This window comes from Oryzias latipes, chromosome 3 (genome assembly GCF_053564925.1).
Source record: "Oryzias latipes strain Hd-rR chromosome 3, Olatipes_Hd-rR_3.1".
NCBI lineage: Eukaryota > Metazoa > Chordata > Actinopteri > Beloniformes > Adrianichthyidae > Oryzias > Oryzias latipes.
In genome coordinates, this window is record NC_136239.1 from 18,706,010 (window position 1) to 18,721,246 (window position 15,237).

Consider the following 15,237-nt stretch of genomic DNA (forward strand, 5'->3'; position numbering starts at 1 on the left):
GGCTACTCCTGACCATCAGCTGTCAACACCACCGTCTTAGAGCTTTTCTTTCCTGCTCATGCTGCTAAAACTGTCCAAGAGTTGGCACGGAGAAAGAGAGTTTGTCGTTCAGCTTATATTCACACTTTGTCCTACCTCCAGGCTGTGCAGGATTCAATCTTGAGAGTCTGTCTTTTCCAAGATCATAAAAATCCCCATCAGCAAGGCAGTAATGCAGTGCACACAGAGGATGGAGGTTAGAGAGTAATAGCTGTTATTCTACGTATCGCTTTCTGTAACACATACACAAAAAAACTGGAAATAGTAGATTTGTACAACTTTGAATTCTTATTACTGTTCTGTTCCACCATTCTTCATGCAGAGTGAATTTAAGAGTTTATTTGGTAAGAACATAAAAACCTTGAGTGAGAATCCTTGGTTGACTTCTACACTGCACTTTTACAGACACATGGTTCGCCACCTTCCACCCAGGAAAAAGAGGAAAACCATAAATAAAAATTATAAATTATATGTCTGTTTTGGCTCTAATGACAAACACATTTTTTTCTTTTTCAAGGAAATCCACATCTTCTCTTTTTGAAGCGCCCAACATATATTCGAGTTTCTCAAAAAAAAAAGTACCAGCAAAATGGTGTTATTTTGAAAATAATCATAAAAGTTCTGTATGTTTTAATATTTTCCAGTACCTTTGCTGTGAATGAGGTGAAACAAACCAGTCAGCTTGTAAAAGTGCATTTGAAGTGTTTTTCCTTAAATAGGTTGTCAAGTTTAGGGTCAAATTATGAGAAGTACTTTAAATTTCTTGGTGGATTTCACATGTCACTGAGATAATATGATAAAGGAATTGCTCTCTCAACAAAAGCTGTTAGGAAATGAGGGTCAAACACTTGGACAGTGCTGTGGCTAAAAGGCAGATCAGATCTCATAGCTGCGCTGCAACATATTTCCTCTCCTTTTGTACATACCTCCTGTGGGAGCACTCCCTGAATAACTCTGTTCTAAGGCCGGAACCAGAGACAGACCCCTGGTGAGTTGAAGTTCTACACTGGAAAGATGAAAGGTGTTTTCAGAATAGATACAAGGATGAGGAAAAATATGAAACACATACCAAAATAACTAAAAGTTACAAAAAAAAAAAAAAACTGTATTAAACTGGAATTTGATCAAAAACCGCACATCTGAAGCTATTGTCACGCAGCCGCTACGTACATTTTACACATATTGCTCAGATGAAAATTGGGCATACGTGAATATAAAGTACGTGTACAAAGTGAGAAAAGTTGTGGTCTTCACATTAAATTTCATAGATGTATCAGGAATAAGCCCCATTTAAACCCCAGAAGTACCCCAAACCCACCCCGGTTCAGTGGGCCGGGCTGGGCTTGGGGTTTTGGGGCCCGGGGTCTACTGCCCGCTGCCGGTGTTTCACCAGTGGCCGGTGGTTTGGCGCTTGGCCTGGGCGCCAGGGTTGGGGGGGCTCTACTGCTTGGCAGCGGTGGGGCCCGCCACACTGGAGACCTCCTATTTTACCTGCAGCACACACACAGTACACCCACACCACCATACATGGGTGGGGTCGGGGAGGGGCGGCCTGTCTTCTCCCGCCTGGTCCTCTCAGGGCGGCCAGGCTCGTGGGTATCCTGTCGGCTGCAGTGGTGGTCGGCCAGAGGGGGTTACTGTGTGGCGACGGGGGGTAGGGGGCAAGCAGAAGATTGTGAGTGTGTGTGCGAGAGGCAGCGTGCATGTATCTCCCACCCCACGTGCATGTGCACACTGTTCCCTGTCTGCTTTATCCTTCCTCCTAACCCAAAGTGTATTGATGGACAGACATCTTCCGCTCATCTTCGTGTCAGAATATCACCTTCGGATGTAATTTTCGTCGTCTCAGCAGATCTGGTATAACTGTTACACAGCTTAAAATAATAACTTATTGAAATCAGCGCTTGTATCCCCCACTTTCTCCACCTCTCTTCCTTTTAATTTCTTCCATCCCCCTCACATTCTTCCCCTCTCCCTCCCCACACACTAAATGTAACAAACAAATAAAAAATAATAAAAAACAAAAAGGGGTTTACACAAATTTACACTCTGGTTTTCGAAGATATATAACCTTTTTTTGTGATAGTAAAACCTGTCCAACACAAAAGGCCTTCACCTCTAATCTGTTTGCTCAGTTGTTGGACAGAACAAATTAAAAAAAAAGAAATACATAAAACCACAGAAGTACGAATAAACCGCGCAAAAAGCGAATTCACATAAAGACCCTTCGGCCGAAACCTTCGACAGACGTTTGAAGACATCAACAAATGAAAAACACAAGAAACACTTATAAATTTTGTATATCACACATGCATCAAAATAGATCAAATTTTCATACGTGGAAAATGCTCAAAATGTCAGTATAGCGACTGTGTGACACGGCTTTAACCCTTGTGCTATCCTAGCCACTTAAATGTTGGGAGTTGGGTCATCTAGACCCACTAGACAGTGCGCTGAACCTTTTTTCTTCAATGATTTGTGAACATCACCGGTGTCCATGGATTACATGAAATCCTCTTCACCTTTATCCACCTTTGTCATGGTAGGAAGAACACCTCAATGCAAGGGTGGGGTCATCTAAGATAGCACACGGGTTATGGAAGGAAATAACTACAACGGTCAGAAATGCTGACCTCTTCAGCACCTTTATTCTCCATTCAGCATCATTGAATAAGAGTAATTCCAAGTAATGGAAGAGAAGGGTTTTGTAAATGCCTTCACCAGCAGCTTTCTGTCTTCTTGTTCATGCTCTGAATATTCGCAAAATCTGCTTATTAGAATTCTGCCATAAGTCCGGCTAAATTCCTTAAAGTCATTAGCCGCTGTTGGGAAAGGTCTGGGCTGGCCTCAGCATCGACAGTAATGACAAGGACAGGGTGCCAGATAGAATCAATGCCTCTCTGTGGCTCAAGAATTAAACTGTAACAGCAAGACTCCCATTGAGCGCCGGAGTGTCGTCTTTTTCCAGCACTTAATTGATCTAGGTTTTATTTATCTTGTCACAAGACTTTAACCTAATTTGTTTTCCATTCGTCCACAAAGCGCTCTCATTGAAAGCCATGTTAATCTGCTGCATTATGCTCATTTTTCTTTGCTCACTTGAGATTTTTTTTATGGCCCGCAGCAGTCACAGACTGCAAGGACCATATTGTAAATTTTTTTGTTTCTGGACTTTTTCTATGTCAAGGGGATTTAAAAACAGGTTTAATTAAATGCTATATTAAAATTATTTTTTATATAATATTCTTTTACAACAAATTTAAACAAATTTTGGCCTTTTTACAGTATTCTTAATATGTGGCTTTTAATACAGGCGATAAAGGGAAATGGCAGAGAACTGAAATGGATTCAGCTTCTTTGTTCCTTTCAAAGGAGGGCTGCATCTTGCGTGTGTTCTTTTACTCTGCAACCAGGCAAAGATGTCTTTGTAATGGGGCGATATTTTTTTACCGCAGTAAACTCACTGCATGCATTTCCATTAAATTTCTGTCATAAAATACCCCTCTCATTGTCGCCAACTTAAATGGAATGTCAATACTTAGCGTGTGGAATAGGAAGCGTGGAAATGGGTTTAATATTGGGACTCATAAACATAAGGTTTAGTACTGCCACCAAGGGAAGGTCCTACCACAGTGAAGCTTTGCAAATCAAAGAATAATAATCACAGATTTTCTTGGTGGTGTTATATAGATAAGTTGATGGCAGGCACATGTGCACTTTAATTTTGTAATCACAACTCTTCCCATTCTTTTCTAATTCTCCTTTATCTCTATTTAAGTATAAGTTCCCTCAACATTTTTTTCTCCTATTTTTATGATGTTGGAATTTTTGCACTGGCAGGAAAGAGACAAACATTATAGAGGCAGGTCAACATGAAAAAAAAAAGAAGCTACGGTAAATCTAATTGTCTTGTATAGAGGGGACATCTCTGCTCAGCTGATTTCAGTCCGTCTGGAGGGAAATTCCCCACATGCTACAAGGCCACTTCACAGGCTCATTTGCATTAACACAGCTCTGGCTGTAAGTCATCAGCCTGTTACAGAAAGACGAGAATCATGCCATGCTGGGTGATTATGGCTGTAATATATTAACCGATGGCGAGCAGTTTCCAGAGACAAGGTGGATAACGCGGTGATTGATTTTCACTGTGTTGTAAGTCTTCATATAACTAGTGTAGAGGGCTCATTGTTGCGTATTATCCGTTCAGGCCAATCTACTGTTCCACTATGTGTCTTGTAATCATCTTCCAATTCAACTCAGTTTTTTTTCTTTTCCATCAATTTTATATCAAACCTCCCTATTCATCAGTGTAACACTGCTGATATATTTATGTCATTAGATAAATAAAGGAAATTATTGAAGAATTGCTTGGAAGAGGCATGCAGAGGCTCTCACATGAAAGCCTTTCTCCCTTGTGAGTCCTGCTGCTTAGTCACAAGATAAACATCGTGTTCTTTCCTTAACAGTACACACACGCACACAAGACTTGTTGAAAAATGAATGTTGTCTTGTGATGTCAAGGAAGAGTGCATACATTGGTATCTCCAAGGTAATTAAGCAGAATTAAAGGTCTGCTGTGACTGGGAAGGTTTGGCAGGGATAGACTAATGGCAGAGCTAATTAAAGTGTGTTTTATCCCACAAATGAAACTCATCCTCCCTGCCCACAGTATCAAATGATGTTCGGCAGAGAGGCTTTACAGGTCCACAAAGACTCTGAGGGATATATTGTTATCATTACATTGACATGTCATTAAAGTGATATATCTCTGAGTTCATTACTGTTGCAACACTGGTCTTTAATTCATGAACAATGAGGGGAATTCAAATGATCCCTTTTTGTTTATCATACTCTGTGAAATCAGTCTTTATTGACAATAACTAAACCTGACAAATCAACTGATGATTTTTCACGCCATTAATTTTTTTGGATGACTAATTAATTGTGACCTGTAATTAGTTAATCTATTTGTAATCAAACCAAATAACTGCTTTAAAAAGCCTCATTTTGAGGTTATGTCATTAAAATTGTAACATTGTGGCACAGTAGGAGATTAAAAATCTTAAAAACTGGCTTTTTGAAGTTTTTCTATTATAACAGCCTTCCAGCCTTTACTTTTACACCACTAAGGGGTATTATTTTCAATATGGAACAATTAAGAAAAAAATAAATAAATCAAACAAAACTTCCAGTCCAGAGTGCTTTACAAATCATAACACAGTAGAAAACAGTAGAAACACTTCTCTGTGCTATCGAAAAATTATTGACCACAAACTATTAATAACACAATACATATCTTGACATGCCTTATTCCGCAGTTTGCCGTCCGATGTGATCAGCCCTCCACGTATCCCATTAATTTATGATAATAAACACCTCATCACCCTTAGGTAAGAGTTGTGGCGTTATAGCATTATTTTGGGGTAATACAGTCAGGAACCACAAAGTCACATCACTGAAGCGCACGCTGCATACTGGAATACCAAGAGTGATGTAAGACCAACAAATTTTCATGCACAGGGTCCAACCTGAATTAAAAATTAGATTAACATGATTTTTTTTTAAATAACCCACTAATTTGTCTGTAATTATTTAATCGTGATTAACATGAAAATTTGAAAACCCTGGAAAAGACATGCATGTAATGTCTCAAAGCAGTCTTGGATCCCATAATTGTCAAACTTTTTTTCCTCTCTTTATTTAACTGGAATGTCACCAATTTAAGAAAAAGAAGGCTCTAGGAAGAGTATTACAAGCTTTTGCTTGTGTGAACTTCACACACTTGAAGTGGCTGTAGTTCTTTCTGTGGAGTTTTAGCTAATCTCCTGACAGCCTTCCAGCCCTTTCAGTAAATTGAAACTCAAATCTCTTACCCCTAAAGATGATCATCAGTATCACTGACAAGGTAGACTCTTTGTGCTCCTCCACTTTAATGATTTGTTTATCTTCTTCTGCTATATTTCTAAGAATTTCTCCTTTCCACGCCACTGCCAGCACTCAATCAATCTCCATAACTTGCTTTATTCATACACCTTATTTTTGCTGTCAGGGCTGACAGCACAACATGCGATATTGTCAACTCCAACCAGGATTTTTACACAATCCTGCTGACAATGTAAAGTGAAAAATGATCAATTATAATGCTGCCAACTCTCACTTCCTTTCCCCCTGTCACTTATTACACCAGTGATAAATAGCTGGTTTCTAATAAATAATCCTACTTTCTGGGAGGTTTATGGAACAGCATTGTCATTAATTAGAGTGACAGACAAGTGGAACCGTATATTAAGAGGACACATAATGAGACAGAGGTTCCGGCTGTTGTTCTCACTCCCTTCACCATTTTTTTCTCTCTTATTTCTTATTTAATTGAACCTTTTTTTAAGGAAAAAACAAGAAAATTATTTTCAAAAGTCTGGTGAGCTGGTTAGCACTATTGCTGCAAAGCAAGGAAGCCCTGGTTCAAATCCCAACTCAGTAATTTTTGAGTGGAGTTTGTGTTCTCTAAAGTAGGTGGGATAGGCTCCAGCAACCCCCACATCCCTGCCCAAGGCCAAGCGGGAATGAATGGGTGAAAATTTGATTGGCTGAAATGCAGATTGCAAGCAAGTCATTCAAGTAAACAAAAAACAAAAAAATTTCTTCACATTGAAAATGTACATATTTTAGTTTTTCATTGAATATCATGGTTAAAACACACTTTGAACATTACACATAATTGGATGGTTTGCTAGTTCCTTGGATCATGTCACATAAAGCAAAAAGAATGCATGTCTAAACTAGAACACACCTCAAAATATTCCAAAATATTTTCTAAATTATTATATGGAGCAACAACACTAAGCGTTCAAAGAATGTGAAGCTAAGCCAAACAGAAGTAAACACAGAACAGGGTTTGAAACATCAAAGAGCAAAACCGTAGAGAGTCTAAACAGCATAAGCCATAACATCCAAGTTAGATCTGACAAAAAATAACAACAAAAATAGAACACTTCAATAACTTGCAGCAAAAATCTTTTCCGTTCTGTCAACGCTTGATTTTATAACGCACCTTGGTTTTGATGTGTTAAAGCATGAACTTAGCACATGGCTAGCAGTAGGTTTAAGTCAACATGAGCACATACCTGTGGGTATCATTTTAAGGCACAACCAGCAACATATGCTATGGCATTTTTTAAATAGTTGAAAAATGTTGTACCTTACAGGTTTGTGACTAAACAATTAGCTGATTGTCTGGCTGAACAAAGTACTTTAAGTTGCTTTTTTCTTTTTTTTAATCACCTAAACCACGTATGTTTCTTGCTCTGTATGAATATCATGCACTAATTATATAATACTGTTCAGTCCAAGAACAAGTTTTCAGTATCATTGTAGAAACATTTCATGTATAAATAAATATTTACACACAATGGCCACTTCAGTAGGCACATCTGTCCGACTGCTTGTTAAAGCAAATTTCTAATCATCCAATCACATGGCAGCAACTCAATGCATTTAGGCATGCAGTCATGGTCAAAATGATCTGCTGCAGTGCAAACCGAGCATCAGAATGGGGAAGAAAGGTGATTGAAGTGACTTTGAACGTGGCATGGTTGTTGGTGCCAGACGGGCTGGTCTGAGGATTTCAGAAGCTGTTGATCTACTGGGATTTTCACCCGCAACCATCTCTGGGGTTTACAGAGAATGTTTTAAAAAAGAGAAAATTTGCAGTGAGTAGTAGTTCTGTTGGTGGAAATTAAGTGTATTCAAATGGCCTTCACAGTCAACAGATCTCTGCCCAATAAATTAACTTTGGCATGTGGTGGAACGGGAGACTGGCATCATGGATGTGCAGCCAACAAATCTGCAGCAACTGTGTGATGCTATCATGTCAAAATGGACCAAACTCTCTGAGAAATGCTTCCAGTCCCTTGTTGAATCTGTGCCACAAAGGATTAGGCAGTTCTGAAGGCAATAGGGGGTCCAACCTGGTACTAGCAAGGTGTACCTGATAAAAGTGACCAGTGAGTTTATTTAAATATACACATACGCATTCAATATCTGCAGTGAATCTGAATAGTTTCTAATAAAATGTCAACAAATAAGAATATGTTTTTGTTAAATTAGCTTTCCTGATTTTATCTATAGCTTGTAATCTTGAAAAGTTAATATAATGTACAAAATATAATCTATTCAACTTGTCATTAACCGGAATGAATGAGAATAATCTCCTCCATGAAAAAGACAAAACTCCTAAAATTCTGTTCTGTATGTACACTTACTGGTCAACATGGTCCAACAGTTGGTTATTACGTTTAGAAATATAATAGTACTTTCACCATTTCTTTTTTATCTATATGCATATTTCAAACTCAGACTTCACATGTGTTCCATGATTTTTGAGCTTTTGGTTGTTAGTGAGTCAGACTGTACAAATACTTCTATGGCAGTCTGACAGGCTGGCTGGTCCATCACCACATAACAAAACAGCACCTCACACAAACCTAACAAAAGTTTCCACCTATGTTGCATTACTAAATAAGGTTATAGCCATGCAAATAGAAAAAAAAAGTTGACCATATTTTGTAAAACAAAATCCTGGACATGAATTACAGCTGCCAATGTGGTGTTTGCTGATAAGACACGAGTTTATACCAGTGCTTTCGCAGATAACCCATTTCTTTCTTTCTCATTGCCTGCTCTGTGTTGTTATTGGTCATCGGGAAGTCAGTTAAAGACAGTGATTTATGCCTGGGGCTTCATGCAGCATAGCCTCATTACACACAGCCATTTTGAGAATCAGCAGATAATTACAGTATACATCATAGACCTCATGGGGCCCAGAAGATTCAGTCCATTCTTTTAAACTGCCATTTGGGAAAGGGGGCCTCAGGAACAGAAAACTGCATTCTAACCTCATTTGCAATTCATTTAATAGCAATTCCATACCAATTTTTATCATAAGAAATGGTAAATTTCCTCATACGATGATAATTATTATCAGTGTAAATTGAATGATCTTATTTTCATTAAAAGTGGGAAACACAGAGACATATGGCCATTGTTTTTGTTACTTGTTGGGTTTAGGGAATTCTAAAAATCCCTAAATGTTTACCCACATTTTAGAAATGAATGTTGATGTATTATAACACAGTAAGGTCTAACTTTTTTTTTCAATCCTCTATTAAGGGAACATTAACTCGTGCCCGAACTGAACTGAACCCTGAGTATCTGGACCTTCGTCCCCGAGCAGAGCTGAATCCTGAATATTGGAACCCTTGCACCCCTTTAGTGAGTACAGATGGTCCTTTTTCTAATAAATTATCAATACTAATTTCACTTAACAAAAATTGCTTCATTTCATGAGTCCAACTCATTTTGAACAGCCGTTTCACGTCAGTGTTGCATGCCAAGGCCAAACATGGATCATTAGACACAGCACCATTTTCTCATTCATGCCTCCATCCTTGCTTGGGAAAGCTCTTGAGTGTGACATTAAATAGACTGTGCTACTTAAATATTTTCCCCCTCATCTCTTTACGCTGTTAAAGGATGTTTTGCCTCCTATAACAGTGACATATTGTACTTAGAACATCATTAAATTCAGGGCCTAATGTGGTACTAATATTCCTGCCATTTTTACTTGAGAAATAAGTATTTGTCTCATTAGCTGCACGCTTAGAAAACACAGTGCTTGATAGGCATCTTGGGGTTAGAGTAGGTTTGTCTGTGCTGCTTTGCTTGCACACCAGTGAATATTAATGATGTTAGTTTTTCTAAGTCTCTGTTATCAGCTACAGTGCATCGACGTGGTGCAGGGGGAGCTTGGACTCTCGATTATTTGTCTCCATTGTGCACTCCAGAGCCAAGTTTATTTTTGCTTCCTCGTGATACAATCTGTGAATTTTGCACTGACCACTCGGCTTCATGCACTGGTGATGTTACGGATGTACATCTACGGATGCTTTTTTTTCCCTTCACGCCTTTCTCCTTTTTGTACCTTTGAGGATGTTATTTAAGGTGATTACAAATAGTGTCACAGCAAAAACACATGAACGATCTTGCACATTATTTCAACGTTTAACTGGCGAGGAAAATAAGTAAAACCAATGCTGCACGCAGGTTTAAAGGTTAAAAATCAAAATAATTGATTTACATATAAAAACAAGGCAACAGTGAGAGGCTTTAAAACCACAATGCCAGGCTTTAATTCACACTTTCACAAATGCAGAATGCTGCAAACAAACAAGTGTCAGCTGGCTGTTAACTGTCCTTACTGTGACTACAGTCAGCGTAGGTGTGTGTCTGTGCTGTCGGCTGCTTATAGATTACAGTTATCAACTGTGATTATTTAACCAACAGTTGCAGTTAACATACATGGGGGGACTACAGTATGCACTGACATTTATCTGAGATTCACTCAATATTAAATATGGTAGCATACTGTTGCGAGTTAAGAGTTAATAGTTGGTTTATTTTTAAATATTTAGAAGAAATGCTGCAACGTTTTTTTCGATAAAATTACTTTTCAAGCTTTGTTTGGCTGCTATGATGATATTATTTACTTTTTACTTTCTAGAAATGGTGGTCAATAAAAGTTGTTTTCTCAGTTTTTTCTTCATTAAATATTAATTGCTTTATGTGCACCCATGGGCCTACTATCAACAAGTCGAAGAGCTAACGAGGCATAGGTGAAAACATAATGCAGTCCCCTGTACCCAAACTCCCTTGGTGATACTGTGATCGCTAATGACTAATGTTACTGCAGAGACAGAACAATCAGCTAGTCAGTTGTTACCTTAGTACACTACCAGTTGTTACCTTAGTACACTACTTAACACTTGTGTTGAGGTGAACAACACCAAACGTCATTTTTATGTTTGCCTTAAAACCAGTTCTTGTTTGATTTGGCCAACCATCCATCCATTTTCCATATCCGTTTATTCCTGTTAAGGGTCACAGGGTTGCTGGATCCAACCCAGCTATTGGGCAAAGCCAGGGTACATCCTGGACAGTCTGCCAGTCCATCACAGGGCCACATAGAGACAGAAAACCACTCACACCTATACCTGAGGGACAATTTTAGAATCACCATATAACCTTTGAAGAATATTTTTGAAGTGTGTAAGGAAGCCAGAGTGTCCACAGAAAACCCACACATTCACGGGGAGAACATGCAAACTCCACTCAGAAAAGATCAAGCTGTTATTCGAAACAAGACCTTCTTCCTTTGAGGTATTGTGCAGTCCTTATTCAGTTAACACAATTAGAAGTTGAAAGCAGTTTTAAACACCATGTTTAATGTGTATACATTTTATGTATGTGTGAAATGGACATTACATTCACTGTATTTTATTAAACCAAGCCACAAACAAAAGGTAGCGATAAACCTAAAAAAAATAAATAAAATAAAACAAAACAACTTTCTGCTGTTATTCTAATGCAAGGCACAGTTCAGACTAAATGCAAAATATTAGAAAAAGCTCTTTAAATGTGCCAGATTTGAGAAAATGTTAATTCCAACAAATTTTTTTAACTTGATAGATGCTTTTTGGAGGTCAAGCACTGATCAGTAACAGTATTGTTTACACTCATATGTCTTTTATGAGTTATCAAAATTTCTGTTCTGTGACTGTGACTGCATGGTTCAGTTAGTTGCGTGTAGGACTGGCACATGGGAAACCAAGGTTTGATTCCCAGTCTGGGTCCTTGGATACATTGTTGGCAGTTGTTACTGTCAACTATGTACCCACAAAGTGGCCCAAGTCTGGGTTTTGTTGTGCCAGTCCCCAGCCCAGATAAAATAAAAGGTTGTGTCAGGAAGGGCATCGACACAAAAATCTCTGCCAAACCACCTGTGTGATTAAGAAGTGAAAACTAATTCGCTATGGCGACCCCTGAAGGGAAATGCCAAAAGGTAAAGAACAAGGGCAACATCTGTTGGACCACATTAAGAAATGTATTCTAATGTTCTTCAAAGAGACAGATTTCTTCTAACCAGAAAAATACTTTCCAGTGCTGTTCTTATGGGAATGGTGGTGTGATGAATTTGACAGTAAATGTTTTCTGTTTCCCTAAAGCTTACAAAGTCAATATTTGGACTTTAGTCTGATTTAATGAAGCAAATTCCCACAAATATCTCCTGAGCCATATTCAGGGGAGCATCGCTCTGGCTTTGTTAAAGCACTGTGGTGTTTGTTCATTGGGCCTCTCTGGACTACAGAGCCTCAAAGAGCCACGTGCGCATGTGTACATGCACAAATGTATGCTCACTCATACAGCCCTCTTTCTTTTAGCCCAACAGGGAATGATGACTCTCATTATCGCCTCAATGCAAGATGGCCACAGTGCTCCTTCTCAGCAGACCTATTAGGTTACCAGACAGGTTTATTGTATTGGTGTTCGATAGTTTCCTTTTCCCTGTCGTTCGGGGTGCATCAGAGATATGTTGCACTGGCGGGAAAGGGTTGAAAGAGGGGCAAAGGCTGGTGTGAAAAGACACAGCTGGTAGAAATAATCCCTTCCTATAGCTGCTGAGTCCTTCAGCGGATTGTTAAGCAGTCCTTGACTGCACAGACACCATTGTTCATTAACAGTTTAATGGTACTTTGAGTTATGGGGATAGGAATGTGTCGGGCATTTATTATGTAGAGCAGTCATAACACACAACAAGGCACACTTAGAGAGCAGTTGTTTTGGAGTGACAACGAACTGGAAAAGTTATGTCCCAGACTCCAGGTGATTCTTTTTTAGGGCACTTTAATACTGGCAGGTTTTTGTTTGAACCAGGGCTCACTGGTTTGGATAGTTCACTTTATTTGGCAAGTGTGAAAGCTGAATTGAACTCTGGAGCAGACCAAACATGCCTGGGGATGAACTTAAGTGGGGAAGTAAAGAAAAAGGAGTAAAAGATGTAAACGCTGCATATTATGAGGAGCAAAATAAACTGCCCACAGCACTAAACTGAAGAAGCAGGACTTGTGTTATAAAATATCTATCAAGAATGTATAAAACAGTAAACATGTTGTAGGTAGAAGGTGCAGACAGTCTTTACTCCTTGCTTTTTCCACTTTTTGGACAGGCAGTTTTGCCCCAAGTAAGAGGCATTTGGAACTACACCATTCTTTCAGGCAGTTTGGTCAACTTTCGTCTGGTGCTACATTCATACTGTGCATGTGGTGCCTGTTGTTAAACGCGAAAAAGCGCATTCTTGAACCCACATTTAGCCTACGGTGTTCATACTGGACAAGCAGGGAGGGGCTTCTTCTTCTTTTCTTTTTCTACGGTTTACTGTTTACCAACTGTTTGCCACCTACAGTTGAAAAAGGCTTGGTAAACTTGTGAATCTATTCCAATAAATGAAAGACTTGATGTCATATATTTTTCGGCCGAGCACAAACCACAATTATTAATGTCTTCTCCATTATCAGTTTTTAAAGTCAGCTCTTTAAAGGAATTAAAAGGAATGCCATTCATACAAATCCAAATCCCTGATTGGTCAAAGTTAAACTTGGTTTAACTTTCAACACGTGTTCAATGGCCACACATTTTGTACGTAGAACACAAAAACATTTATAGAAACATGAGTAGTCACGTGTGAACTCGAGGATTTTGCTCGAGTTGTGCATTTATGTGCATTTACATAGATAGATAGATAGATAGATAGATAGATAGATAGATAGATAGATAGATAGATAGATAGATAGATAGATAGATAGATAGATAGATAGATAGATAGATAGATAGATAGATAGATAGAATTTTCTTCCAGACTCATGGTCCAATCAGTAAAAAGGAGTACACAGACCCACTACATTAGAAATACACAGTGTCAAAAATACACAAATTGAGGTACAGTATTTAGTTCAGAAAAAATAAATTAATTAAAAAGGATAAGAATTTATACCAAGATAAAAACATTACTTACACATACCACACCATAAAAACATTAGTTACAATGACAAATAAAGAGACAGTAAAGACTTTTTTTTGTTGGAAATGGTCACTTGAATACTGAGGGCAGTGTGAATGTATCTTGAGAGTTTTTCTGTGGACACCAAACCAACTGGGTAAATCTGAAACTTTGTAGATTTCTCCACCTATTTGGACCGAGGCCGCAGGACTATCCTAATGTGAAAGCAGCCATATGGATCAATTCATTGTAAAAACAGAAATGTTTGTGCACCCTATTAAACCTAATGTATTTTCTCACACTCAAACAAAATAAATAAATTTAATGCAAAATAATTTTTTAATGCCAAATTCAATGATTTTTAATGATGAAAAAAAAAGAAAACAAATGGTGCTCTTAGAACACACTATTGCATTTCAACCTTTTTTCTGTAGTTGTTGACAATTACTTTTTTTTTTTGAACAAAAGAGCTCTTTTGCAATATCAACGTGGAATCATGATGGACCAAGCTGAAAAGAAAATTACCCAAAATACTGTTCTAGGCGGCACTGGACACTGTTAGAATCAGTTGTTGAAGGTCTGCAGTGAAGCAATGTCAAGTGCAGTTACAAGGTTTAAACATGAGCTAAATGCATTACCCTCAAAATACTCTTACTGAGCAGATTGGGAAATCACATTAGCCAAATTTCAAAGGTTTGCTGTTTGTTCAACTTTCAAAAATATTTTGGTAATAATTGCCTGTCTAACAGCAACATATAATGACAATTCTAAATGTTAATTCCAACATTACTTCATGAAATAATAAAATAAATAAATTAGTATTATTTTACAGATAGTTTTAGTATAATACCTATTTCCTCCCTGGAATATTTTCCTGCAATTTTTCCTAGCTTCACTGGGAGATATGCAAATAAGAGTTAGTAATGCCAGACATAAATGAGTTTTTAATTTTTTTCCCCTCCAAAATTCAACAAGATTCAAAACAATTAAAAAGGGATGTGCTGTGTCAGTAACCTGTTGTTAGTTGGCAGCTAATCTCTAATGCATCTCCTGGCTCACCAATTTAAGTCCCATTCATACACATTTTGGTGACATGTTTACTTGGTTTGTGCAAATGTCTGGACATGTATATTGTGGATATGCATATTTTTCCACTAGTTTATGCTTTTACTACTATGGTCAAATTTTATTTCCCAGGAAGTGCTGCAAATAAGATAAGATAAGATAAGATAAGATAAGATATTCTTTATTGATCCCACATTGGGGAAATTCAATTGTCACAGCAGTTCCAAAAAGCAGAGAAAAGT

At 38.1% G+C, this 15,237-nt stretch overlaps 1 protein-coding gene across 4 annotated transcripts in view; it reads left to right on the plus strand.

The window, feature by feature from the left end:
• Positions 1 to 15,237, plus strand: part of pcdh9 (protocadherin 9) — a 205,162-nt gene that overhangs the window by 48,154 nt on the left and 141,771 nt on the right. For 2 of the 4 annotated variants that reach the window (XM_011490482.4, XM_011490487.4), the window contains exon 3: positions 9,208 to 9,309. The exons of the other annotated variants lie outside the window; for them this stretch is intronic. In XM_011490482.4, the coding sequence (XP_011488784.1) occupies positions 9,208 to 9,309 (102 nt within the window). The remainder of the gene's footprint in view (positions 1 to 9,207; positions 9,310 to 15,237) is intronic. 4 annotated transcript variants of the gene reach the window in all.